Below are 18,935 nucleotides of genomic sequence, written 5' to 3' on the forward strand. Positions count from 1 at the left end.
CCATTGATGCCCACTCAACAGTCGTTCGTACAACCACCATAAGACCGACCCACCTCCACAGATAATTACCCCTGTACGGATCCCTCACCCAAGAGACGACCTCGTGCCACACGACACGAGATCTACTCTGCCCGTTCTCCTCAGGTTCAACCCGATCAGTCACCAGCCCGCTACGGCCAGGGCTCATCCAAAGGCTCACAGCCCTCACCCTCCCGAGGACGGATTAATCCATTTGCGCCGACCCAAGGCATCCCTCACCGCTCTCAAAGGCCTAATTTCCGTTTCCATGAGTTCACTAATCCGCTTGGAATCAACACCCTCCAAGGATTTCATGTACCGGAGCGGACCATTTACGCCTCTACCTCTCCCCAACATACTCTGAAACCAACAGCCAGTTCCTGTTCAGTGGGACAGCTGGAAAACGAGTATGTGCAGGAAGGAAGGGACCAAGAACTTTACTTGGAATGTACTCACTTCCCCCTAAACCCTCGTTTCACGGAACGATTCTGGCATCAGTCAAATTATTTCTTTGCTTCGGCTGATAGGGCCAACGATTATTTAAACACCTTCTTCTCTCGGGATACAGCACCCTGCAAGCTGTATGCCAAGTATGATCCCTTTTACCTCCAATTTGGTTTCCTCCACCCCACTCAGATGGACGTGAACAATACGAACCAAAAAGTAAATCGTGTTAAGATGCTGCACACGATGCACAACTACTTGTTTGTACAGCATCACTTTCAGAACACTAATCCCATTATTCACCAAAACTCTCGTCTACAATATGCTAACTCACATCGCCCTACTACCTCAATTACAGCCTCACCATCCATTCAAATTTTTGCGAAAGGACACAGAGGAACTTCGACCCGATAAAAAAATACTACATTTCTCAACCATGTACTTTAAAACGAACCGCCCGATCTCGGTTCCCATAGAGTACTTGCGCTGTGTGGAAGGTGGCGCCACTAAAGTCACACACGGTCTACCCTTCAATCTTCTGTATAATGATTGGATGTGTGACAAGCTACAACACCACAAGCCCTCAGATGAAGAATCCAGAATCCTAAGCCACCTCTTGGCCAAGCAACCGCATTGTCACTCGGATTTCTTCCCTCGAGTTCTTGCTGCCCTCCTCGCGCAAGATCAGTGATTCTTGCACTTTTTCCAAGATCTCGACAATGATGGCCGGATTTCGAGTTTGAGTATTGCCAGTAGGCCACAGTCCTACACCACCACTTGGGCTCACTGACCCAGAAAAAACTGTAAAGACTCACTGTTCTTGTCTCACCAGATCCCTTTTTTATTATTTTTTCTCGATTTTCTATGTTCCTTTTTACTTTCCTCCTTAAATTTAATCTATATTTCATAAATTTTTCCAAAACCTAAGATTAGGATCAGTTCTTTTCATTTTCCTCCGGTCGTGAACTAATTAAGAAAGTGTGAAATTTAAACAATAATTTAACTAAAAAAGTAGCTCACACAGTAGCTAAAAGATGGATTTCCACCAGAAGCTAAGCTGGTAAACCCCGACTGGTACCCCGATGATCAAAAATCTCCTTGTACCACCCTGACAGAGACTACAGACTACAAGCGATCCTTCAACTGGGAATGAATCTCCACTATGAGACAGTGGAAGCAGTTGAGCATACTTTCTACTTCAACAGGACAAGACGTTACTGGCCAGCATACCCTGAAACTGGCTATCTTACTGGTTCCTCCACTGGACGAACCTCTTACTGACAACACTAGTCACCACTATTACTGACAGGGACCACAGACGACGGCACAAGTCACAAACCACATCGAGGAGGACACAACTCTACACCTACATCACTCACCTATCGACAGAGGACAACATGTTCAGTATATTCTTGCCACAACATACAAATTCGGATTTGAAACTTTCAACCCCGGATGGATGTAGCAGTCGAAATACTGAACATACACCTTCACCTACACCTTCAGCCAATCAGAAACTGAGAAGACACTATTCTCTTTTATATAGAGAGAACTGAGCTTGTTATAGTCAGTCTATTAGTTAGTTAGATACACCATGTGTACACCTTTGACTCCGGTGCTATACTTCTTGATCACCGTAATATTAGTAATAGAAGTTCACCTCTTGTGTTTTACAATAGAGTCGGTTAGTCTTGGAGATATAGGTAAGCCTACTTCGCGCGCAGAAATAAGTAGCTCTAGCTCTATACACCCTAAGGCTGTAAAAGGAGCCCACATAGGGTCTGCCTTACTTTTCTATTTCGGATTAATCTGAAGTGTTGATGGGGGAGGAACTATATACTCAAATGGGTTTTTTTGTTCAGATAATTTTGGCCCATCGAAATATTCATCGTAGAGAGTTCAGACTGGTATCATTAGAAAGCTCGTCCCGCGTGGAATATGGAATTAAAAAGATTTTCTTGATGTTTGTTTTTTTACAGGGAGTTATCGAGGTTTAAACCTATGAGAAAATAGAGTGAATTATGTTGATTTTGTTCACATTTTTCAGAATTTTTGACTAAAATTTTGCCCAGAATGCTAAAATTTGTTAAAATTTTTCAAGAAATAGCTGTTGATTTTTCTAAAGACGAAAAACATTGTCGGTTGTTTTTTTACAATTCAAAGAATTTGAATTGTATTGGTGCGCTTTGTTTTTTTTAAGATGTGTTCACACGTTTTTCAATGACTTTGATCTTTCGAAACGGGATAAACAGGTAAAGCCCAGCGGGCATTAAGTTTCATTAGAGGCCCAAAGTGGGCTTTAGTAGTACTTCAAGTGCGTATAGTGGTGCAGCTGCTGGGATGGCCTTAATTAAAGGTTAAAAGGTCAATTTTAGGAATTTTTCGTGTTTTTTGTGATTTTTTTGAGATTTTTGTTTGATTAATCTAAGGTTGAAGTTTTTAAAAGCTGATGAAGGTTTTTTGCGAGACAAAATTACTTGTTATGACCTTTTTTTGAGCTATATGTCGTGGTACTACAAACACAAACACACAAAATGATACTAATTTTTGCAATTTTTTTTCAGGTTTTTTGAAAATTTTTGTCATTTTTGAGTTTTTTAGCCATAGGTGTCACGAAACCTCCTCTAGAGTTTGATAAAGGGTTGGATGATAGGTTACTGCACAGTCTCTAGTGGTAATGGAACGGTTTTCACCTTTTTGACATCATGAATTTTAGCATTTTTTGACAAAAGTTGCAAATTTTTCATGTTTTTTGACATATTTATTGTCATCCTTCAAATTGTTTGAGTCCCAGGGACAAGAAAACCATATTAGGGATTGGATAATAAGTTACTGAAAAATTTTTAGTTGCCATGGAATAGGTTTCAACTTTTGAATATCACAAATTTTAGCAATTTTTTTGAGCAAATTTGCAGTTTTTTCAATTTTTTGAAAATTTTCATCATTTTGTCAGTTTTTCCAGTTTCAAGAACCAGGCAATCTCCGTTGAGGTTTGTTAATAAGGAATTGCATAGTTTCTAGTAACAATCGAAGGCTTTTTAAATTTTAAATGTCTCGAATTTTAGCATTTTGTTGATAAGATCTGCAATTTTTTTAATGTTTCCTAAAGTTTTTGTCAGTTTTTGATGTTCGTCCATTCTCAAGTGCAAGAAAACCTATTCCACGTTTTGATAAAAAGTTACTGCATGGTTTTTAGTTTCAGTGGATTTGTTTTCAACATTTTCCTTTCGACTTTTAGAAATTGTTTGATAGAATTTGCAATTTTCAAGTTTTTTTTTAAGATATTTGTATTTTATTTATTTTTTCTTGCCTTAGTTGCCAGGTAAACGCATCCGGGGTTTGACAATATTTTATTAAATAGTTGCTAGGGGGAAATTGAATGGCTTTCAACTTTTTAATAGAAGGAATTTCTATTTTGAAGTTTGAAATTTTTTCTAAATTTTTTTGCCTATCGATCTATAAGCCAATGATTTTTTAATGCTTGGAATTGGGTTACTGGATAGCCTCTAGAGACACAGAAATGGTTCTGAAGATATCCATATCGCAATTTTCAGTAACATTTTCTTATAACTTGCAGTTGACTTCTTTTTCTTAAATTTTTTGGTCATTTTCAAGTTAATCGATCTTCAAGGGCCAATGAATATTTTTCAGGTATTGCAGATATAATACTGGACCGGTTTCAGAAACAAAAATTGGTTTTGAACATTTTTTTGTAATAGTTGTTTTTAAAGGGAAAAAGTTTGCGTTAGGTTTAAAAGCTTCAAGAGTTTTAGCAATGAGTTTGTTTTTGTTTAGTTTTGATTCTTTTTGTTTCTCAATTCTTTGGTGATTTTTGTGTTCTGGCTGCCATTGTTCAATTGATCTGCTGGTCAGGTAGAGTGCGTCTGAGTTTTTCATTCAATTCTTTGAATTGTATTTCAGGACTTGTCCTGCTATGTTTTTTAATTTCTTTGTCAAAAACTTTGGCTAAATATTTTGCACAATTCAGACTTTTTTACTAGAACTTCAACTGACCATTGAAATGGTCGTCAGTTTGCTTTGTGATCGCTGTTATCATAATAAACGTTCAATAGGTGCATACAATAGTTTATCCCGCTCAAAAACATTAATTTGAGTTCGTTTCCTTATTTTGGCAAACCGAATTAGTTAATTTTAGAATTTATATTTGCAAACCGGATCAGAGTCACTATTGCGTCAATGTTATTTTCAATCGCATTTAATTTCAAAAGAAAAATCATTTATCTCAAAACTGACCTTTGAGATCATCATCACTACCTTAACAGCCAGAAAAGTTTGTCAAATAATCAGTCTTTATTGGCAAATGATGTTACGAATCTTTTTCATTTGTAGTGATTTTTTCAGCCTGTCGCTGTCGTATGTTTTTGACGAGATCATTCCCGGATCAGCTTACTCCTGGGAAGTTGTTGCGACGAGCAGGGGATTGAACCCCCTTGAACGGAGCTATTCCTTCTCTGGTTTCAGTCCCCCCACTGTCCCCGTTTCAATTATTACTGCTGCTGGAACTTTAGACAGTTACGATGTTTTCACCTTCACTGTTGGAAGTCAACCTTTGGTTAGTTCAGTTCTGTTGTGCTTTTTATCAGGACCCAGGATGAAATTCGCAACCCAAGACAGGTATTGGCCAGACCGACTTGATTCGTGGACCGGAGGGTCGCGCCTTGCGTCTGGCCAATGGCAATTTTGGTCTGTTCGGTCTGGTCATTACCCATATTTCTCTCTGTTCGATACTGGCCAACAGCCATGTTTCGTTCTGTCCTTTTCTTTGGTAATTTTATGTTTTTTTTTTAAAAAAAAAACAAACAAAAGACTCTTTAAAAAGTGAGGAAACCCTTATTATGTATATTTGTCTTTTATTCAGATCGAAACTCAGCGTTCATTCCTTTTTAATGCTGATACATGTTTCAACAGTTTCGTTCAAACACAAAATTAGAAAATTCCGTGGGTTTTTTTTGTTTTTTGATGCAGCCATGCAAACTACATTAAAAATTCAACAATTCATGAATACCGCAAGAGGTCCAAAACAATATCTAGCGCTTTGATACGACCAAGTGTGAAAATTTCAGGCCGATAGATCGACGACAACACTTCAGGTCACGTGGGCACAAGAGAGAAGAATAGAGAAGTACATAATCAAAGACACAGTTATGAACAGACAATGGACACACGTGATTAATACTGATGGGTGGGTTTTGGAAGACACAACTGCCCTGACTGCTGGAATGAAGTACATTTACGAGGTTGCTCATCGTTTACAGATTCTTTTTAAATAATCCTTTTTGATTTGAGTTTTGTTGGGCTCAACAATTAACTTCAGAATAATCGTCGAAACACTTCATAATCTTCAAAAAAAACAAATTTTACCAAATCAATATACCTCCATTACATAGTGCATAGAACATTATAAAATACTAATTACCCATGTACACCAAATATCCATCCTAAGGAGTTGATGAAAAATTAAAGAGGTGTCAATTGATTTTGCCAAATTAGCTCTATATTTCTAAAATTTTTCACAGCAAAATATCTTCAAAAGCTGAAAAAGCCACAAAAGCTGCTTATTAAAAAAACATACGCTACATTGAAGATTACTTGTTCATCGATTTTCATCTTTTTTCGTGCATATTTTTCTATCAGTTTAGACTTTTTTAAAATACGTTTTCGAGCATGGTTCTGCACCACAGACACTCATTTTATGTTTCGTTGGTTTTTCGTATTGTAGCAAAATTGCCGAAATAAGCGAAAATGCAAAAATCACCCACCAAAAAGCTGTTCACTTGTCTCTAATTCTGCAGTAAATTTCTAGCAACAGTAGCAAAGCAATAGCAATGCGCGAATTACAGTCAATTACGCCTGTCGCTAGTTTCTGCACACTGCAGAAAGCGCCAAAAAGCGATCAGTAAACAAAATTTTGAGCTCATCGCACTTTTTTGCGCTTGCTCACTTTCCTGATCTTCCCAAGTTGATGTCCTAAACCGAAATTTGATATGATCAGAACGAAATGAACGCACAAGAAGGGTGTGGTGCGTTCAGGCTTCCACGGGATAGTCATGAAAGAAACATGATAGTCAAGACATAGGCAACTTTGAACGCACAATAGCATTGATACAACAAACTTTGAACACACGAAAGTCTGTGCATAGTGACAAGAATTCCAAAAACAAGAATGAGCCCATGTTTGATTAAACACTCTCACTGGACCACATCAAGCTTTTTTAATATTTGAAATGTAAAAACTGCTGGGGAACTGCATCACAGCCATTGCTCAAAGATATCCATACTAGAAAACAATACACTAGAAAAAGTTGTGTCCAACTTATATAAAAAAAACTGGCAATAGGTCTGGACATAATTACGCGAAAGCTTGAACATACAAACTTTCGACGGCACAAAAGTCTGGACATAGATGTTTTTGAACAAACGATAGTCTGGACATGAACGCACAAAATTTTTAAATTTGAGCGCACTATTTTTGGTTTGGAATGCACAAAAATCTGGACATAGGGACTTTTGAACGCAAGAAGAACGAACAGATTTTTTGAACGTTCTAAAGTCTGGACATAGGTACGTTCCCTTTTAGGCGGTCTGGACAGAGACATGTTTTGTCTGAGACAGTCTGGACATATGGATTTTCGGTCTGGGAACTCAACATTGGTTAGTACATGTGTACAGAAAACAGCGATTTGCAACTTAATGCATATACGCTGGCTACGAAATGAACACTATGCAACAATTTTTGTCATATAAGAATTTGACTGCATTTTCTTTTAATTCCCGAAAAGCTGTTTTACACATTTTGTGCCCCTTTGTCAATATTTTGTCACTACTTTCCAATTTGTGTCGCTACTCCTCAGTCTGGAAACATTGAAGAGTGCATACAAGAAACATATAGACAAAAATGAACAACCCTTATGTAGCACTTGTTATCAGCAAGCTGAGCATTGAAGAATTTTTGTTAGATTAATTGAAGTTCATCTGCGGACCAAGAAGATAGAATAATTATATTCAAAACTAAAATCCAAATGAAAATCAAAGTAATAAGTAGTAAATTTTTCAAACTAAGATCAAGACTGAAAACTTTCAACGACTGAATTTTTTGCATTAAAAGCAGATTGAACAGAAATTTTGGAGATTAGCACCATCTTAAGTTAAGGCTCGAAGACAAAAATCGTTGCGTCGATAAAATGTTAATTGAGATTGTTTCTGAGGTAACTGGAAACATCGCAAACTTTTCGTGTAGGTTTCATCAGTCAGCCACGATTTGGACTCGAGTGACGTCATGACTCTTCAAGACTCGCTGTACCCTCTTCCTCCGAGAGAGGACCCAGATTCCAGAGTTGTGAGTTCAAGTGAACTCACCCTCATTGTTGAATATTTGGGTTTTGTACAGGTAAGGGGATTTGAATGTTGTTTTTTTGACAGTAACAGATGCTTTGAAAGTATTCCCTAATAAGGTCCCCCTTGACCTTATCAAGGCTCGAGATGTGAGTGGAAATATTTCGGAACTTTTTTAATGAAATGCGCTGAGTCTGATGGATGAAAATATTCAAGAAATTTGCTGAATGTATTGAAATTGTCGTTTTAGGCCCTCAATACGCTAAATGGAATATTTTTCGGTGCTTTTCAATACATCTATTACTAAATTTGAGCATAATTTTCCACGTATGTCTCACATATTTTCAGTACTTCCAAAAAATCTCAAATTCAGCACTTTCAGCTTCTTCCTTACATAATGCATAAACTCGGCTGATTTCTTACAAAAATTCAGCACATATTTCAACACAGTCCATACTTAAGATCAACACTCAGACATTTTGGCAAAAACATAATTTTAGCACTTCAGAAAAATATAAATTTTCAGCGCATTCATAACGTAAAATGTTTGTTAAATTTTTTGCTCACTATTGCTCATAACGTAATCAGTATGTACGCTCATACAACTTTTTGCAATTCTGGCGAGCCAATAATCTTTCAATATCATTTCAATATCATCTTTCAATATCATTTCAGTATAATATTGGCAACTCTCAAGAGCCAATAATCATTCGTTGTTTTTAAAAAACGGTAATGCTTTTTTTGGGAAGGGAAACAACTGAAAAACGTTACAATTTCATTGTGGCTAATGCAAAGAAGTCCATTACCTGGTTTTAGTTAATCAATTAGTGTGGCAACATAGTCGCGCGGCGATAACTGCTTTATCTAAAGAGTTAACAAAACTACGAAAAATTTCGCCAAATTTTCAGAAGTTTTTCTTATAAATTGCACTGCTCTGTTGCAATGCTTCTTAGCTTTGATCCAGCGTTGCTTCCTTATGTACAGAAACACAAAACACGTTTAGCGAATTTTTTTTATTTGTTTTAAAAAAGAGAATATGAGCGTTTAAATTTTTGCGAGAGAAGCACGAATTTGAGCACGAGAAATGCTGAAACTGCTGAAATTCTGCAATATAACTGCTGAAATGGTGTAGAGAAAGTGTTGAAATCGAGTAGGATAAGTGCCCAAAGAACTGGAAAATATCTAAAAAAGGCGCCGACAGCCGTTAAAAAAATTGTCAACTGATATTCCATACATAATTATCCGCCTAATATGTTGACATGTAATGAAATTGTTCAATAGATGTGTTGAAAATTTAGCCGATTTGACGGATAACTTTTTTTGATTTGTCCGAATGAAAAATAAATTTTTTTCAACGTCTGTCATCGTATTTTTTACAAAATTTTCAGCAAAGAAATTTGACACGGGATAGCTCTCCATTACCACCATTTTTAGAGATAATATGGATGGGGGCTTGTGGAGCTGTGTGTTGTCTGCCCGGGTCGAGATCAAATGTTTTATTTGAAAGAACTTGCAAGTTTCTTGCGAAAGATGACTTACTTGCGAAAACTTGCAATTCGAATGGTTAACTAGTAAAAACTTGTAAGTCTAATGGTTAACTTGTGTGAACTTGCAAGACGAATGGCTAACTTGTAAGTTTCTTGCGAGTTTGTTCCGGTGGAGCAGAGCACTTATTGGCTAATTCAATTTAACATTCAGTCATTTAGCATAGGAAGCGCGTGGTGGTTAGTTGCTCTGTTTGGATAACATAATATAATTCGATATAAGTAGACAAAATGGTTATTTTGTAAAATTTATCGATTCAAGAGATACCCTTTTGCAATTCCATTAAAAGACATTAGATTTCAATTAGCTTCTTCGCGATTACTTTATAAAACATGTTCCCAAAATATTTGAATTGAATGACTATGAAATAATTGACTATGAATGAATTTTCAAATCCTTATGTCAGCATTTTCTCAAAATAATTTAGTGTCCCCTCATTTTTATACCCTTTTTTCCAGATTCCTGATTTTCCAAACATCCACATTGTGCGCGCGCGTGTGTACATATGGCGTGTGTTTGTGTGTGGTGGAGTGGTGTGTGTGTGTGTGTGTGTGTGTGTGTGTGTGTTTGTGTGTGTGTGTAAGTGCGTGCGTGCGTGCGAATGGTTAGTTTGTAAGAGCCTTGTAGGTCGAATGGTTAACTTGTAAGAATTTGTAAGTCGAATGGTTAACTTGTAAGGACTTGCAAGTTTATGGAAGAAAAGAAGTTAACCATTCGGCCTCGAACCGGGTGACTACTAAGCTGTGGAATATATAAGAATTGACCTTAATTTTTGCTTTTCAGTATCTCCTTGTAACAATAGAACCAGAGAATGGTTCCTGTGCCATCGGATGTAAACTGGATGCCCCTTCAACAACAACAGTTCATCTGACTGGACTGTCACCTGGACAGACATACACTGTGTATCTATCCACTGAGAGCTACGACAGGAGGAGTGACGTCATATCTCTCACTGAGGACATGAATATGGGAGAAATTATTGCGTTTCGGACAATCAGTTGGTCAGACAAGGTCTATATGCACATCATTGTAGCATTTGAATACGGGACAGCACTTGATGGATTAATTTATAGGAATATATATTTTGTTTTTTTTTTGAAGAAATGACCGTTGTAACAGACTTCCTGTAGAAGACTGTTTTTGTTCGCTTTTGATCGCCTTTTTTCCATCGCCTCAGTGGCCATCCATTTTTTACTTAATCTCGCTTTTTACCTTGAGGTGAAAAACACTAATACTGCAGAGAACCGCATAATTTTGCTCACAATCTGACAAGAAAAGACAAAATTTGCTCATGGACCTAAATAAATGACCCGACATAAACTCTCCGGGCTTTGAAGAATTTTCAACAAACGGTACATTAGTTGGAAATAAAGATAACCAACATTTGAACTCAAAGAATTTCTTGGTTGTACTTGAAGTTTGGGGCGTTTAATTTTCTATTTTCCTTCCGGCAATTTTCTCTTTTGTTTCAAAAAGACCTTCCCTGGTTATGCAAGAATTCGTAAGTTGCAAGAATTTGGCAAAATTTTGAATTCATTTGGAAGGGTGTTTTATTTTTTCTCCGAGATTAGCATTTCGGTTACAAAAGTTATTTGGATATTAACAACTTAACAAAAATTTATTTCAGTGTCACTTAACAAGCAAAAAACATTTCTAAAACACTTTTATGAATTAGTTCATTAACTCCATTTATAGTGTATTTCACCACCAAAAATTTTTCACAAAAATAATATCGCAAATTTTGGCTTTATGGGTTCCATAAACTGAATTAATTTCGGTTTTCAAATTTCAGTTTCGAAAATATAAATAATATCGTCTTCCAAGTGAATTAAAAATCTTGCAAAATTCTTGCAAGTTTTTAATTCGCACTTTACTAGGGTTGTTTGTAACTTGTTTTTAACTGCGCTCAAACGATATTCTAACCAGTCCCTAAGAATGCAAATCACAAAAAGTGTTTCGAGGAGACGATTTAATGGCGTGAAGGGCATTTACTAGTCTTAAAAATGTCCCCCTCTCTAGTCAACCGTTTTATTCTTCAATAGACCGAGGAATATGGTCATTGCCGGTGATGTCCGGTGTCTCAATCCAAACTCCTCCTGGAGCTTCACCCTCGAAAACCCATTCATCGGCATCAACATCTATTGCTTCAAAATGCATTCAAAATTGCAATGAACTCTCTGAAAAGGTTGTTTAGATTTCCTTCTGTTGTTTTCGGTCACACTGATGTCCGGACCGTTGTCAATGTAGCTGAGAAAAAAAACCGAAAAGACCGGAAAACGTTATTAAATCAGAATTTGGCTGCGTGTTAGTAGTTCTTCATCTTGATTTTTTTTCTGTTATGCAGCAGCTCGTGGGAATTTACTATACTCCCAGATTCAGCAAAATCAGTCAGAGAACTATCAGGTAATTAATTTGGGATAACACTTTTTTCACTACCAGAATTTTTTTCGAAAATTCAACCATTTTCTACAAACCGTCAAAAAGGTAACTAGAAAATGGGCTCACATGACACTTTTTTTTCGTTCAACCCGACTGTTCGATGTAGTTGTGATCGGGTTCCACTTGTAATCTCCTATTCTCTATGTCACTGGGAAATTGGTCTTGGCTGTCCTAGTCAAACAATGAATCTGCGAATAAACGTCATGACTTTTTTCATGTTGTAAGCTGCTCGCTCGCGTCAAATTGTGTTGGGTTATGGACTTTCGCAAGCGGAATAAAAAAGCGTTTTTAACTAAGTAAAAGAAATAATTTCTCAAAACTGAGAGAATAACAAAATGATATTTTACAGTAGAATTTAGAGATTTACAGGAGAGATCTGATTAATAGATCAAGATGGTGATTTGAATTTGGGGATGAAAAAGGACTCAAAAATCAGTTGTATATATACCCATTATCAGTGCGAAAAAGTCAAGATACAAAACCAATCTTAGCACCGTAATTTATAGTGGGGGTCGCAAGGGTTACCAAATATGGTTTGCTTCTGCAAATCAGTCGCAAAGGGAACCATAAATGGAATGCATTTGCACTTTTCTATGAATTCATTCACACTTCCGGAGATATCATCATCATTTAATACATGCTGGGAAGATTTTACATCAATTAATCTAACTCTAATAATAGTTATCTAGATTCACCAATTTGAACGGAATATTGATTCTCAGCACCATTTCTTGACGATTCATTTATATAATTTCTTTAATCGAATTCATATTGCTTGCCTTTCTAATCTGGTAAGTCAAACTTTCTTTCTAATTCTCACTAAGTTTAAGACTATAGTTTGATTGATATTCTAACACCCCCACTCAGACTTGAGCTGATTGCGTAGAGTCTGTTCCCATCAAAACTGCTCTGAATGTTTCCACTTTCGAAACGGGTAAGGACTTTGTGAAGATGCCCGCTGCCATTTTGTCTGTAGGGACGTAATGAATTGAAATAGTCCCATCCTCCGTCTTGTCACGAATGAAGTGAAACTTTGTCTCGAAGTGCTTGCTCCTCTTGTGCATGACTGGGTTTTGGCAAAGTCTGATACAACTTTGGTTGTCCTCTCCAATTGCTATTGGACGTTTCTGTTGGATGCCAAAATCCTCTAGAAGTTGTTTCAGGTAGACTGCTTCCTGAACTGCTGCTGCCATGCCCTGATATTCTGCTTCTGATGAAGAAAGAGCAACTGTGGCTTGCTTCTTGACACCCCAGCTGAGTGCTGCGCCACGTCCGTTGAGCTTGAAGTAATAGCCCGTTGTTGATTTTCTGTCGTTCACGTCTCCAGACGAGTCTGCATCACTTTCCCCCACTAAATCATAACTAGCCTCTTTTGTGTAAGTAAGTTTTAGACCTTTTGAACCTTGTAGATATCGCAGAAGTCGTTTTCCGCACAGCCAGTGCTGATTGGTAGGTACATTCATGTGTCTGGACAGAATGTTGACTGTGAACATGATGTCTGGCCTCGTCTGTTTGGCCAGATACAGAAGTGATCCAACCAAGCTTCTGTAGATCCTCTGGTCCACTTCTTCGTCTCCGTTCTGTGCTGTCTGAAATTTCAAATTCAAATCAGCTGGAGTTCTTGAGGGTTTGCATTGATCCATTTGAAACCGCTCAAGCATTGTTTCTATGTAGCGTTCTTGGTCGACTGTGACTCTGCCCTCTTCTCGTCTGATTCTTAGACCCAGAAACCAGTGTAGTCTCCCTCTGTCTTCCATGTGAAAGGTTGCTTCTAGTGCCTTCTTGACATCGGAGATCACTGTCATACTTCTTGATGCTACTATGATGTCGTCAACCCAGACCAAGATGAAGGTGTGATCCTCTACCTCTGATCTTGCGAACAAGCAGTGATCGTTCCTGCTTCTGGTGAACCCCTGTCTCAGCAGGAAGTTTGCCAGCTCCTTGTACCAGTTGTTAGCAGCCTGTTTCAAACCATAAATTGATTTATTTAGTCGACATACTAACTTCTCCCCATCTGATCCGCGTTTTACAAACTCCTGTGGCTGTTCCAGATACACTTCTTCCTCGATTGGTGAGTGCAGGAAAGCAGTCCTGACATCAAATTGGTGCATCACATGGCCCTGCTTCGCTGATAGCTGAAGTAGAATCCTGAATGTCTCTGGCTTGCAGGTAGGCGCAAAAGTCTCAAAGTAGTCCAGTCCTTCCACTTGTTTGAAGCCTTTCGCCACATAGCGTGCTTTGTATTTGTCCACTTGACCACTGGGTCCCAATTTCACTTTGTAGACCCATTTACCCGGTATGACGTCCCTGTCTGTGGGTGGTCTCACTTGGTCCCAAGTCTCGTTGTCTTGGAGTGCCTTGACCTCGTCCTTCATTGCCCGGTGCCACTGGTCCCAATCGTCACCTTGCTTGGCTTCGTAGACTGTTTTAGGTTCCACATAGTTACCCTCAGTCACAGCAAGATGGGTCCTGACTTCTCCAAAAAATTGCGGAACATTCCTTGCTCGTGTCCCTCGTCTGGGCTCTGCTCTGTCCGCGTGTTCCAGTGCATATTCATTGAAGCCAACTGTCTCTAACTGTGAGAAGTCTTCTGTGTCACTGTCTTCCAGTGACTCTGAGTCTCTGTGACTCCCTCTTGTTGCAGTAGATCCTTCATCTAGTGCTGTTTCCCCAACATCCGAGGCCTCTTGTCTCAGTGTTGTTTCTTGAGTTTTCACGCTCCCTGCGTCATGCCACTCCTCCTTTATTGCAGTAGATGTGTCCTGTCGTTCTCTGTTGTCATCGTCTTGATGACCATCATCTGGGTGCCATCCAAGTTCCGACCCATCATCTAGTAGGTCAGCCGTTTCTTTGTTGTCAGGGATTGAGCCCACTTCAGACTCCTTGATGATCACATCTCGAACTGCCATCACCTTGCGTGTGTTGGGTACGTACACCGGGTATCCGTTGTCTCCCTCAGTGTAACCCACAAATTTTCCATCAAGTGCCTTGGGTGAACGTTTGCTGACGTCTCTGTCCCTCTTCCTCATGAAGACTGTTTAACCAAAAATAGATAATTTACTAATTGGAAGCTTAGGTTTTATACCTCTCATCAGCTCTGCTGGGCATTTTTCTTCTCCTCGTCTCACAACCAAGTTTCTGATCCTTGTTGCGTGAAGAATTGCTGCTCCCCACATCATCTGGGGAAGTCCTGAGTCAATGAGCAAACATCTTGCCATCTCCAGCAGTGTCCTGTTGCACCTCTCAGCTAACCCATTCTGTTGTGGCGTCTCTGGTATGGTCCTTTCCTGTAGAATGCCTGCACCTAAGCAGTACGTCTTGAACTGCTCTGAGAGAAGCTCTTTCGCATTGTCTTGCCTCAGCTTCTTGGGCGTCCCCACACTGAGAACAAATTTCTTCAGGCTGGCCAGTGCTTCACTCTTTGCCTTAAGCAAGTCCACAAACACAAACTTCGTGTACTGGTCTGCAAACACAATGCAAAACCGGAACCCTGACAGTGAATCTACTCTGAAAGGTCCCATCACGTCTGTGAACACCCTCTCCAGCTTCTCTTGTGCTTGGGTCTCTGCCACTCTTGGTACTGGAGTCTTTGTGATCTTGGCCAATGCACACACATTGCATACATCATCGAGTTCCCCCACTGTCTCTGGTGCATTCCTGACCACATCCGCTTGATTCAAATGACCCAATCGTCTGTGCCACTTCCTTGCACTGTCAAGTTTCACGCTGTTGGAACTCATCTTGAACTCCAGAACGCTGCAGAGTAAGTAAAACAAATTATTTTCTTGTGTTAGTTTTACCCGAGTTCCCTTCTGGAGTTTCATGCAGCTGTTTCCTCTCTCGAAAGTGAAGCTATGTCCCCACTCCGTGCATCTTGAGACTGATAGGAGGTTTGAAGAATAGTCCGGCACACACAGAACATTTTTGAGTTCGCATTGGAATTCCCCTTTGTTTGAGGGTATGCTGATCCTCACACAGCCTCTGCCCACCACTCTGGAAGCCTCTCCGTTGGGATTTCTGACCACTGATTGAATGGGCGCAGAGTCCAGGAACGCGTCGATGTTTGTCACTATGTGATCTGTACAACCACTGTCCACTAGCATGCCTGCTGTCTTCCACTGGGTATGAGCTGACCAGCATTCCTCGTCTGGTGTAGCCAATGTTGGACCCATTGCCACTGACTCATGCTTGCCTCCATCTCTTTGTCTCTTGCATGCCCTGTCTAGGTGACCCTTCTCACCACACTTGATGCATTGTGCTGTCTCCTTCTTCCTGCAGTCTTTGGCAAAGTGTCCAGGGATCCCACACACAAAGCAGTTTCCTTTCTTGGGTCCCTTCTTGAAGTCACGCTTCACTGCTAGTGCCACTGAACCACTTTGTCCCTTGTGTCTCTGCACCGTGCTCTCATGGAAGTTCTGCAGCCTTTTCCTCAACTCTGTGAAGTTCGTTGCCGGGTTGAAGCTTTCCTGTATAACAAAACTTCATACCTCATTGGCAGACCGTTGAGGACCAAGGCGTTGAAGAGGGTCTCTGAGACTGCTTCCCCTGCTTCTTGTAGCCTTGTGAGCAACTCCTGTCCTCTGATGAAGAAGCTGTCCAAATCCTCAGAATCCTCGAGCTGCAGTCGAGCAAGCTGTGCCACAAAGGTCACCACTGTCGGCGTCTCCACACTCTGAAATCTCTCTTGCAAAAGCTTCCAAGCCTTTGCTCCATCTCCAATGCCATCATCTCCCACACAGTCATGTCTCATCAGCATGAGGGTTGTTGCATCTAGAGTCAGTGCCAGATGGCACCACACATTGTTCCGTTTCTCCTTGATGTCTGCAACTTCCTTCTCATATGCATCCTTCAGCACCTTGTGGTTCTTCTTCTCATTATTGGTTGCCCCATTTGCCAGTGGCGCAGGCTCATTGGGTTGCTCCTCTGTCCCCAGTAGTGATTTGTAGAGTCCCTTCGTCTGCATCATCGCCACAAATCTTGTGCTCCAGATTGGAAAGTCCTGTGCCTTTCCTGTGTAGGTCAGCAGCTTCACTGTCTGTTGGTCCATTGGAGTTTGAGTAGGCAAAACAGTTGTGAAAAGAAAAGGTACTAAGCAGAAAAGGATTATGACTGTCAACAACAAATTAGTTTTGTTTTAGAAATTAATTTTATGACTTAGAAAATTGCTGGGCCCATAACCTGTTGGATTATGGACTTTCGCAAGCGGAATAAAAAAGCGTTTTTAACTAGGTAAAAGAATTAATTTCTCAAAAATGAGAGAATAACAAAATGATATTTTACAGTAGAATTTAGAGATTTACAGGAGAGATCTGATTAATAGATCAAGATGGTGATTTGAATTTGGGGATGAAAAAGGACTCAAAAATCAGCTGTATATATACCCATTATCAGTGCGAAAAAGTCAAGATACAAAACTAATCTTAGCACCGTGATTTATAGTGGGGGTCGCAAGGGTTACCAAATATGGTTTGCTACTGCAAATCAGTCGCAAAGGGAACCATAAATGGAATGCATTTGCACTTTTCTATGAATTCATTCACACTTCCGGAGATATCATCATCATTTAATACATGCTGGGAAGATTTCACATCAATTAATCTAACTCTAATAATAGTTATCTAGATTCACCAATTTGAACCAAATATTGATTCTCAGCACCATTTCTTGACGATTCATTTATATAATTTCTTTAATCGAATTCATATTGCTTGTCTTTCTAATCTGGTAAGTCAAACTTTCTTTCTAATTCTCACTAAGTTTAAGACTATAGTTTGATCGATATTCTAACAAATTGTATGGTTGTAGTCAATCAGCTAATGAAAGGACAGATATTGGTCTTCTCTTCGTTGGTTTTTTCAATGAAGTGGAGGGGCCCAATTTGTTCAATTGCGAACTGGTGCGATGACAAGTGATTCGTTAGAAGGAAATCGCATATTTTCCGCCCCCCCCCCCCCCCTCCGGTACGTTATTCTCCCACCATTTACAGAGCACGTGTCATTACACGGCAAAATCATTATGGAAAAATATGGCACGTGCGTCTGGAGGGTGCAAATAATAAGCACCCACTAAGCTGGGGGCACAGATAGAAAATATCCAGGAAACCAGATACCTGTGCGATTTGCTAAAAGTGGCAATGATTCTGTAATTCTTGAAACATCTCCTTTTGAAGTATTTGTATTGATGCAAAAATGATAAATCTCTAAACAAAACGTGAAAAAATGTTGCACAAATAATTTGATTTACGGTTCCATTGTGCAAGCATGTTTCATGAATCGAAACGATCCAGTAATGAATCGGTTTGCATGAAAAGATGATACCACTTTTACGGCTTATGGAGAGTTTTTGTTTGTCTTTTCAGTGTCGACAATTTGAATTTTCGTTTTTGATTTGCTAGCATAAAAAGTTAGTTTGGCTTAGCGACTGCTTTGTGATCTAAGCAGCGCATGAAAAGCACCTTTATGGATTGTTGTTCGCGCAGATATATCTCTAACTACTCTTTAAAAAATTGAAATATTTTTTTTGTCAATGCTGCCTGAAGTACCAATTTTGGAATCTGGGATCTTGTCCTGTTGGTTGGAACATAAAACAAGACATGAAAATAAATATTGTCAATGGTGGAAGATGATTGTTTTAATGAGGTCTGATTGGCGGAAACAAGCTAGAAGTTTGCCAGGATTTCTGACTTCGAAGCGATGAGTTTTAAAGCCGATGGGGTATACTGCTCTTAAAGAGAGAGTTGCAAATGGTCTCGCTTACTTCAATGCTTTTTTGATCAGCTGTTCTTAGAGGAAGAAATGACCCTGATCACTTTCAGAGCAAGTGTTTCTCGCCCCTGCGTAAGTTTGAATACTCTCAGACTACAACTATGTGATGATAAAAAGTTCATTGGATTTTCCTGTTTGAAGAAAACCATTTGATTTTTTTATTTGATGTACCATGTAGATGCACTTTTAGCCATTAAAAAAATTCTTTGTAATCCATGCAAAGAACTTGGCTAATACGAATATGTCATGAATCGTCGATAGGATTCCTGTGTTTTTTATGCTGTACTTTTCTGTGGTCCTTCATGGATTAATGAAATAACACAGATCATCGGATTTTCTCGTGACAACTATCTTCTTTGCTGATAATTGATT

General features: G+C 39.2%; 1 protein-coding gene across 1 annotated transcript in view; it reads left to right on the forward strand.

Annotated features, from left to right (window-relative positions):
* The window catches only part of LOC142350516 (uncharacterized), an 88,512-nt gene that overhangs the window by 29,558 nt on the left and 40,019 nt on the right, over window positions 1-18,935 (forward strand). Inside the window, exons 5-8 of the mRNA XM_075402366.1 lie at window positions 4,825-5,035; window positions 5,547-5,720; window positions 7,721-7,870; window positions 10,144-10,371. Of these exons, the coding sequence (XP_075258481.1) occupies window positions 4,825-5,035; window positions 5,547-5,720; window positions 7,721-7,870; window positions 10,144-10,371 (763 nt within the window). The remainder of the gene's footprint in view (window positions 1-4,824; window positions 5,036-5,546; window positions 5,721-7,720; window positions 7,871-10,143; window positions 10,372-18,935) is intronic.

Source organism: Convolutriloba macropyga, chromosome 12 (genome assembly GCF_964194025.1).
Source record: "Convolutriloba macropyga chromosome 12, txConMacr16.3, whole genome shotgun sequence".
NCBI lineage: Eukaryota > Metazoa > Xenacoelomorpha > Acoela > Convolutidae > Convolutriloba > Convolutriloba macropyga.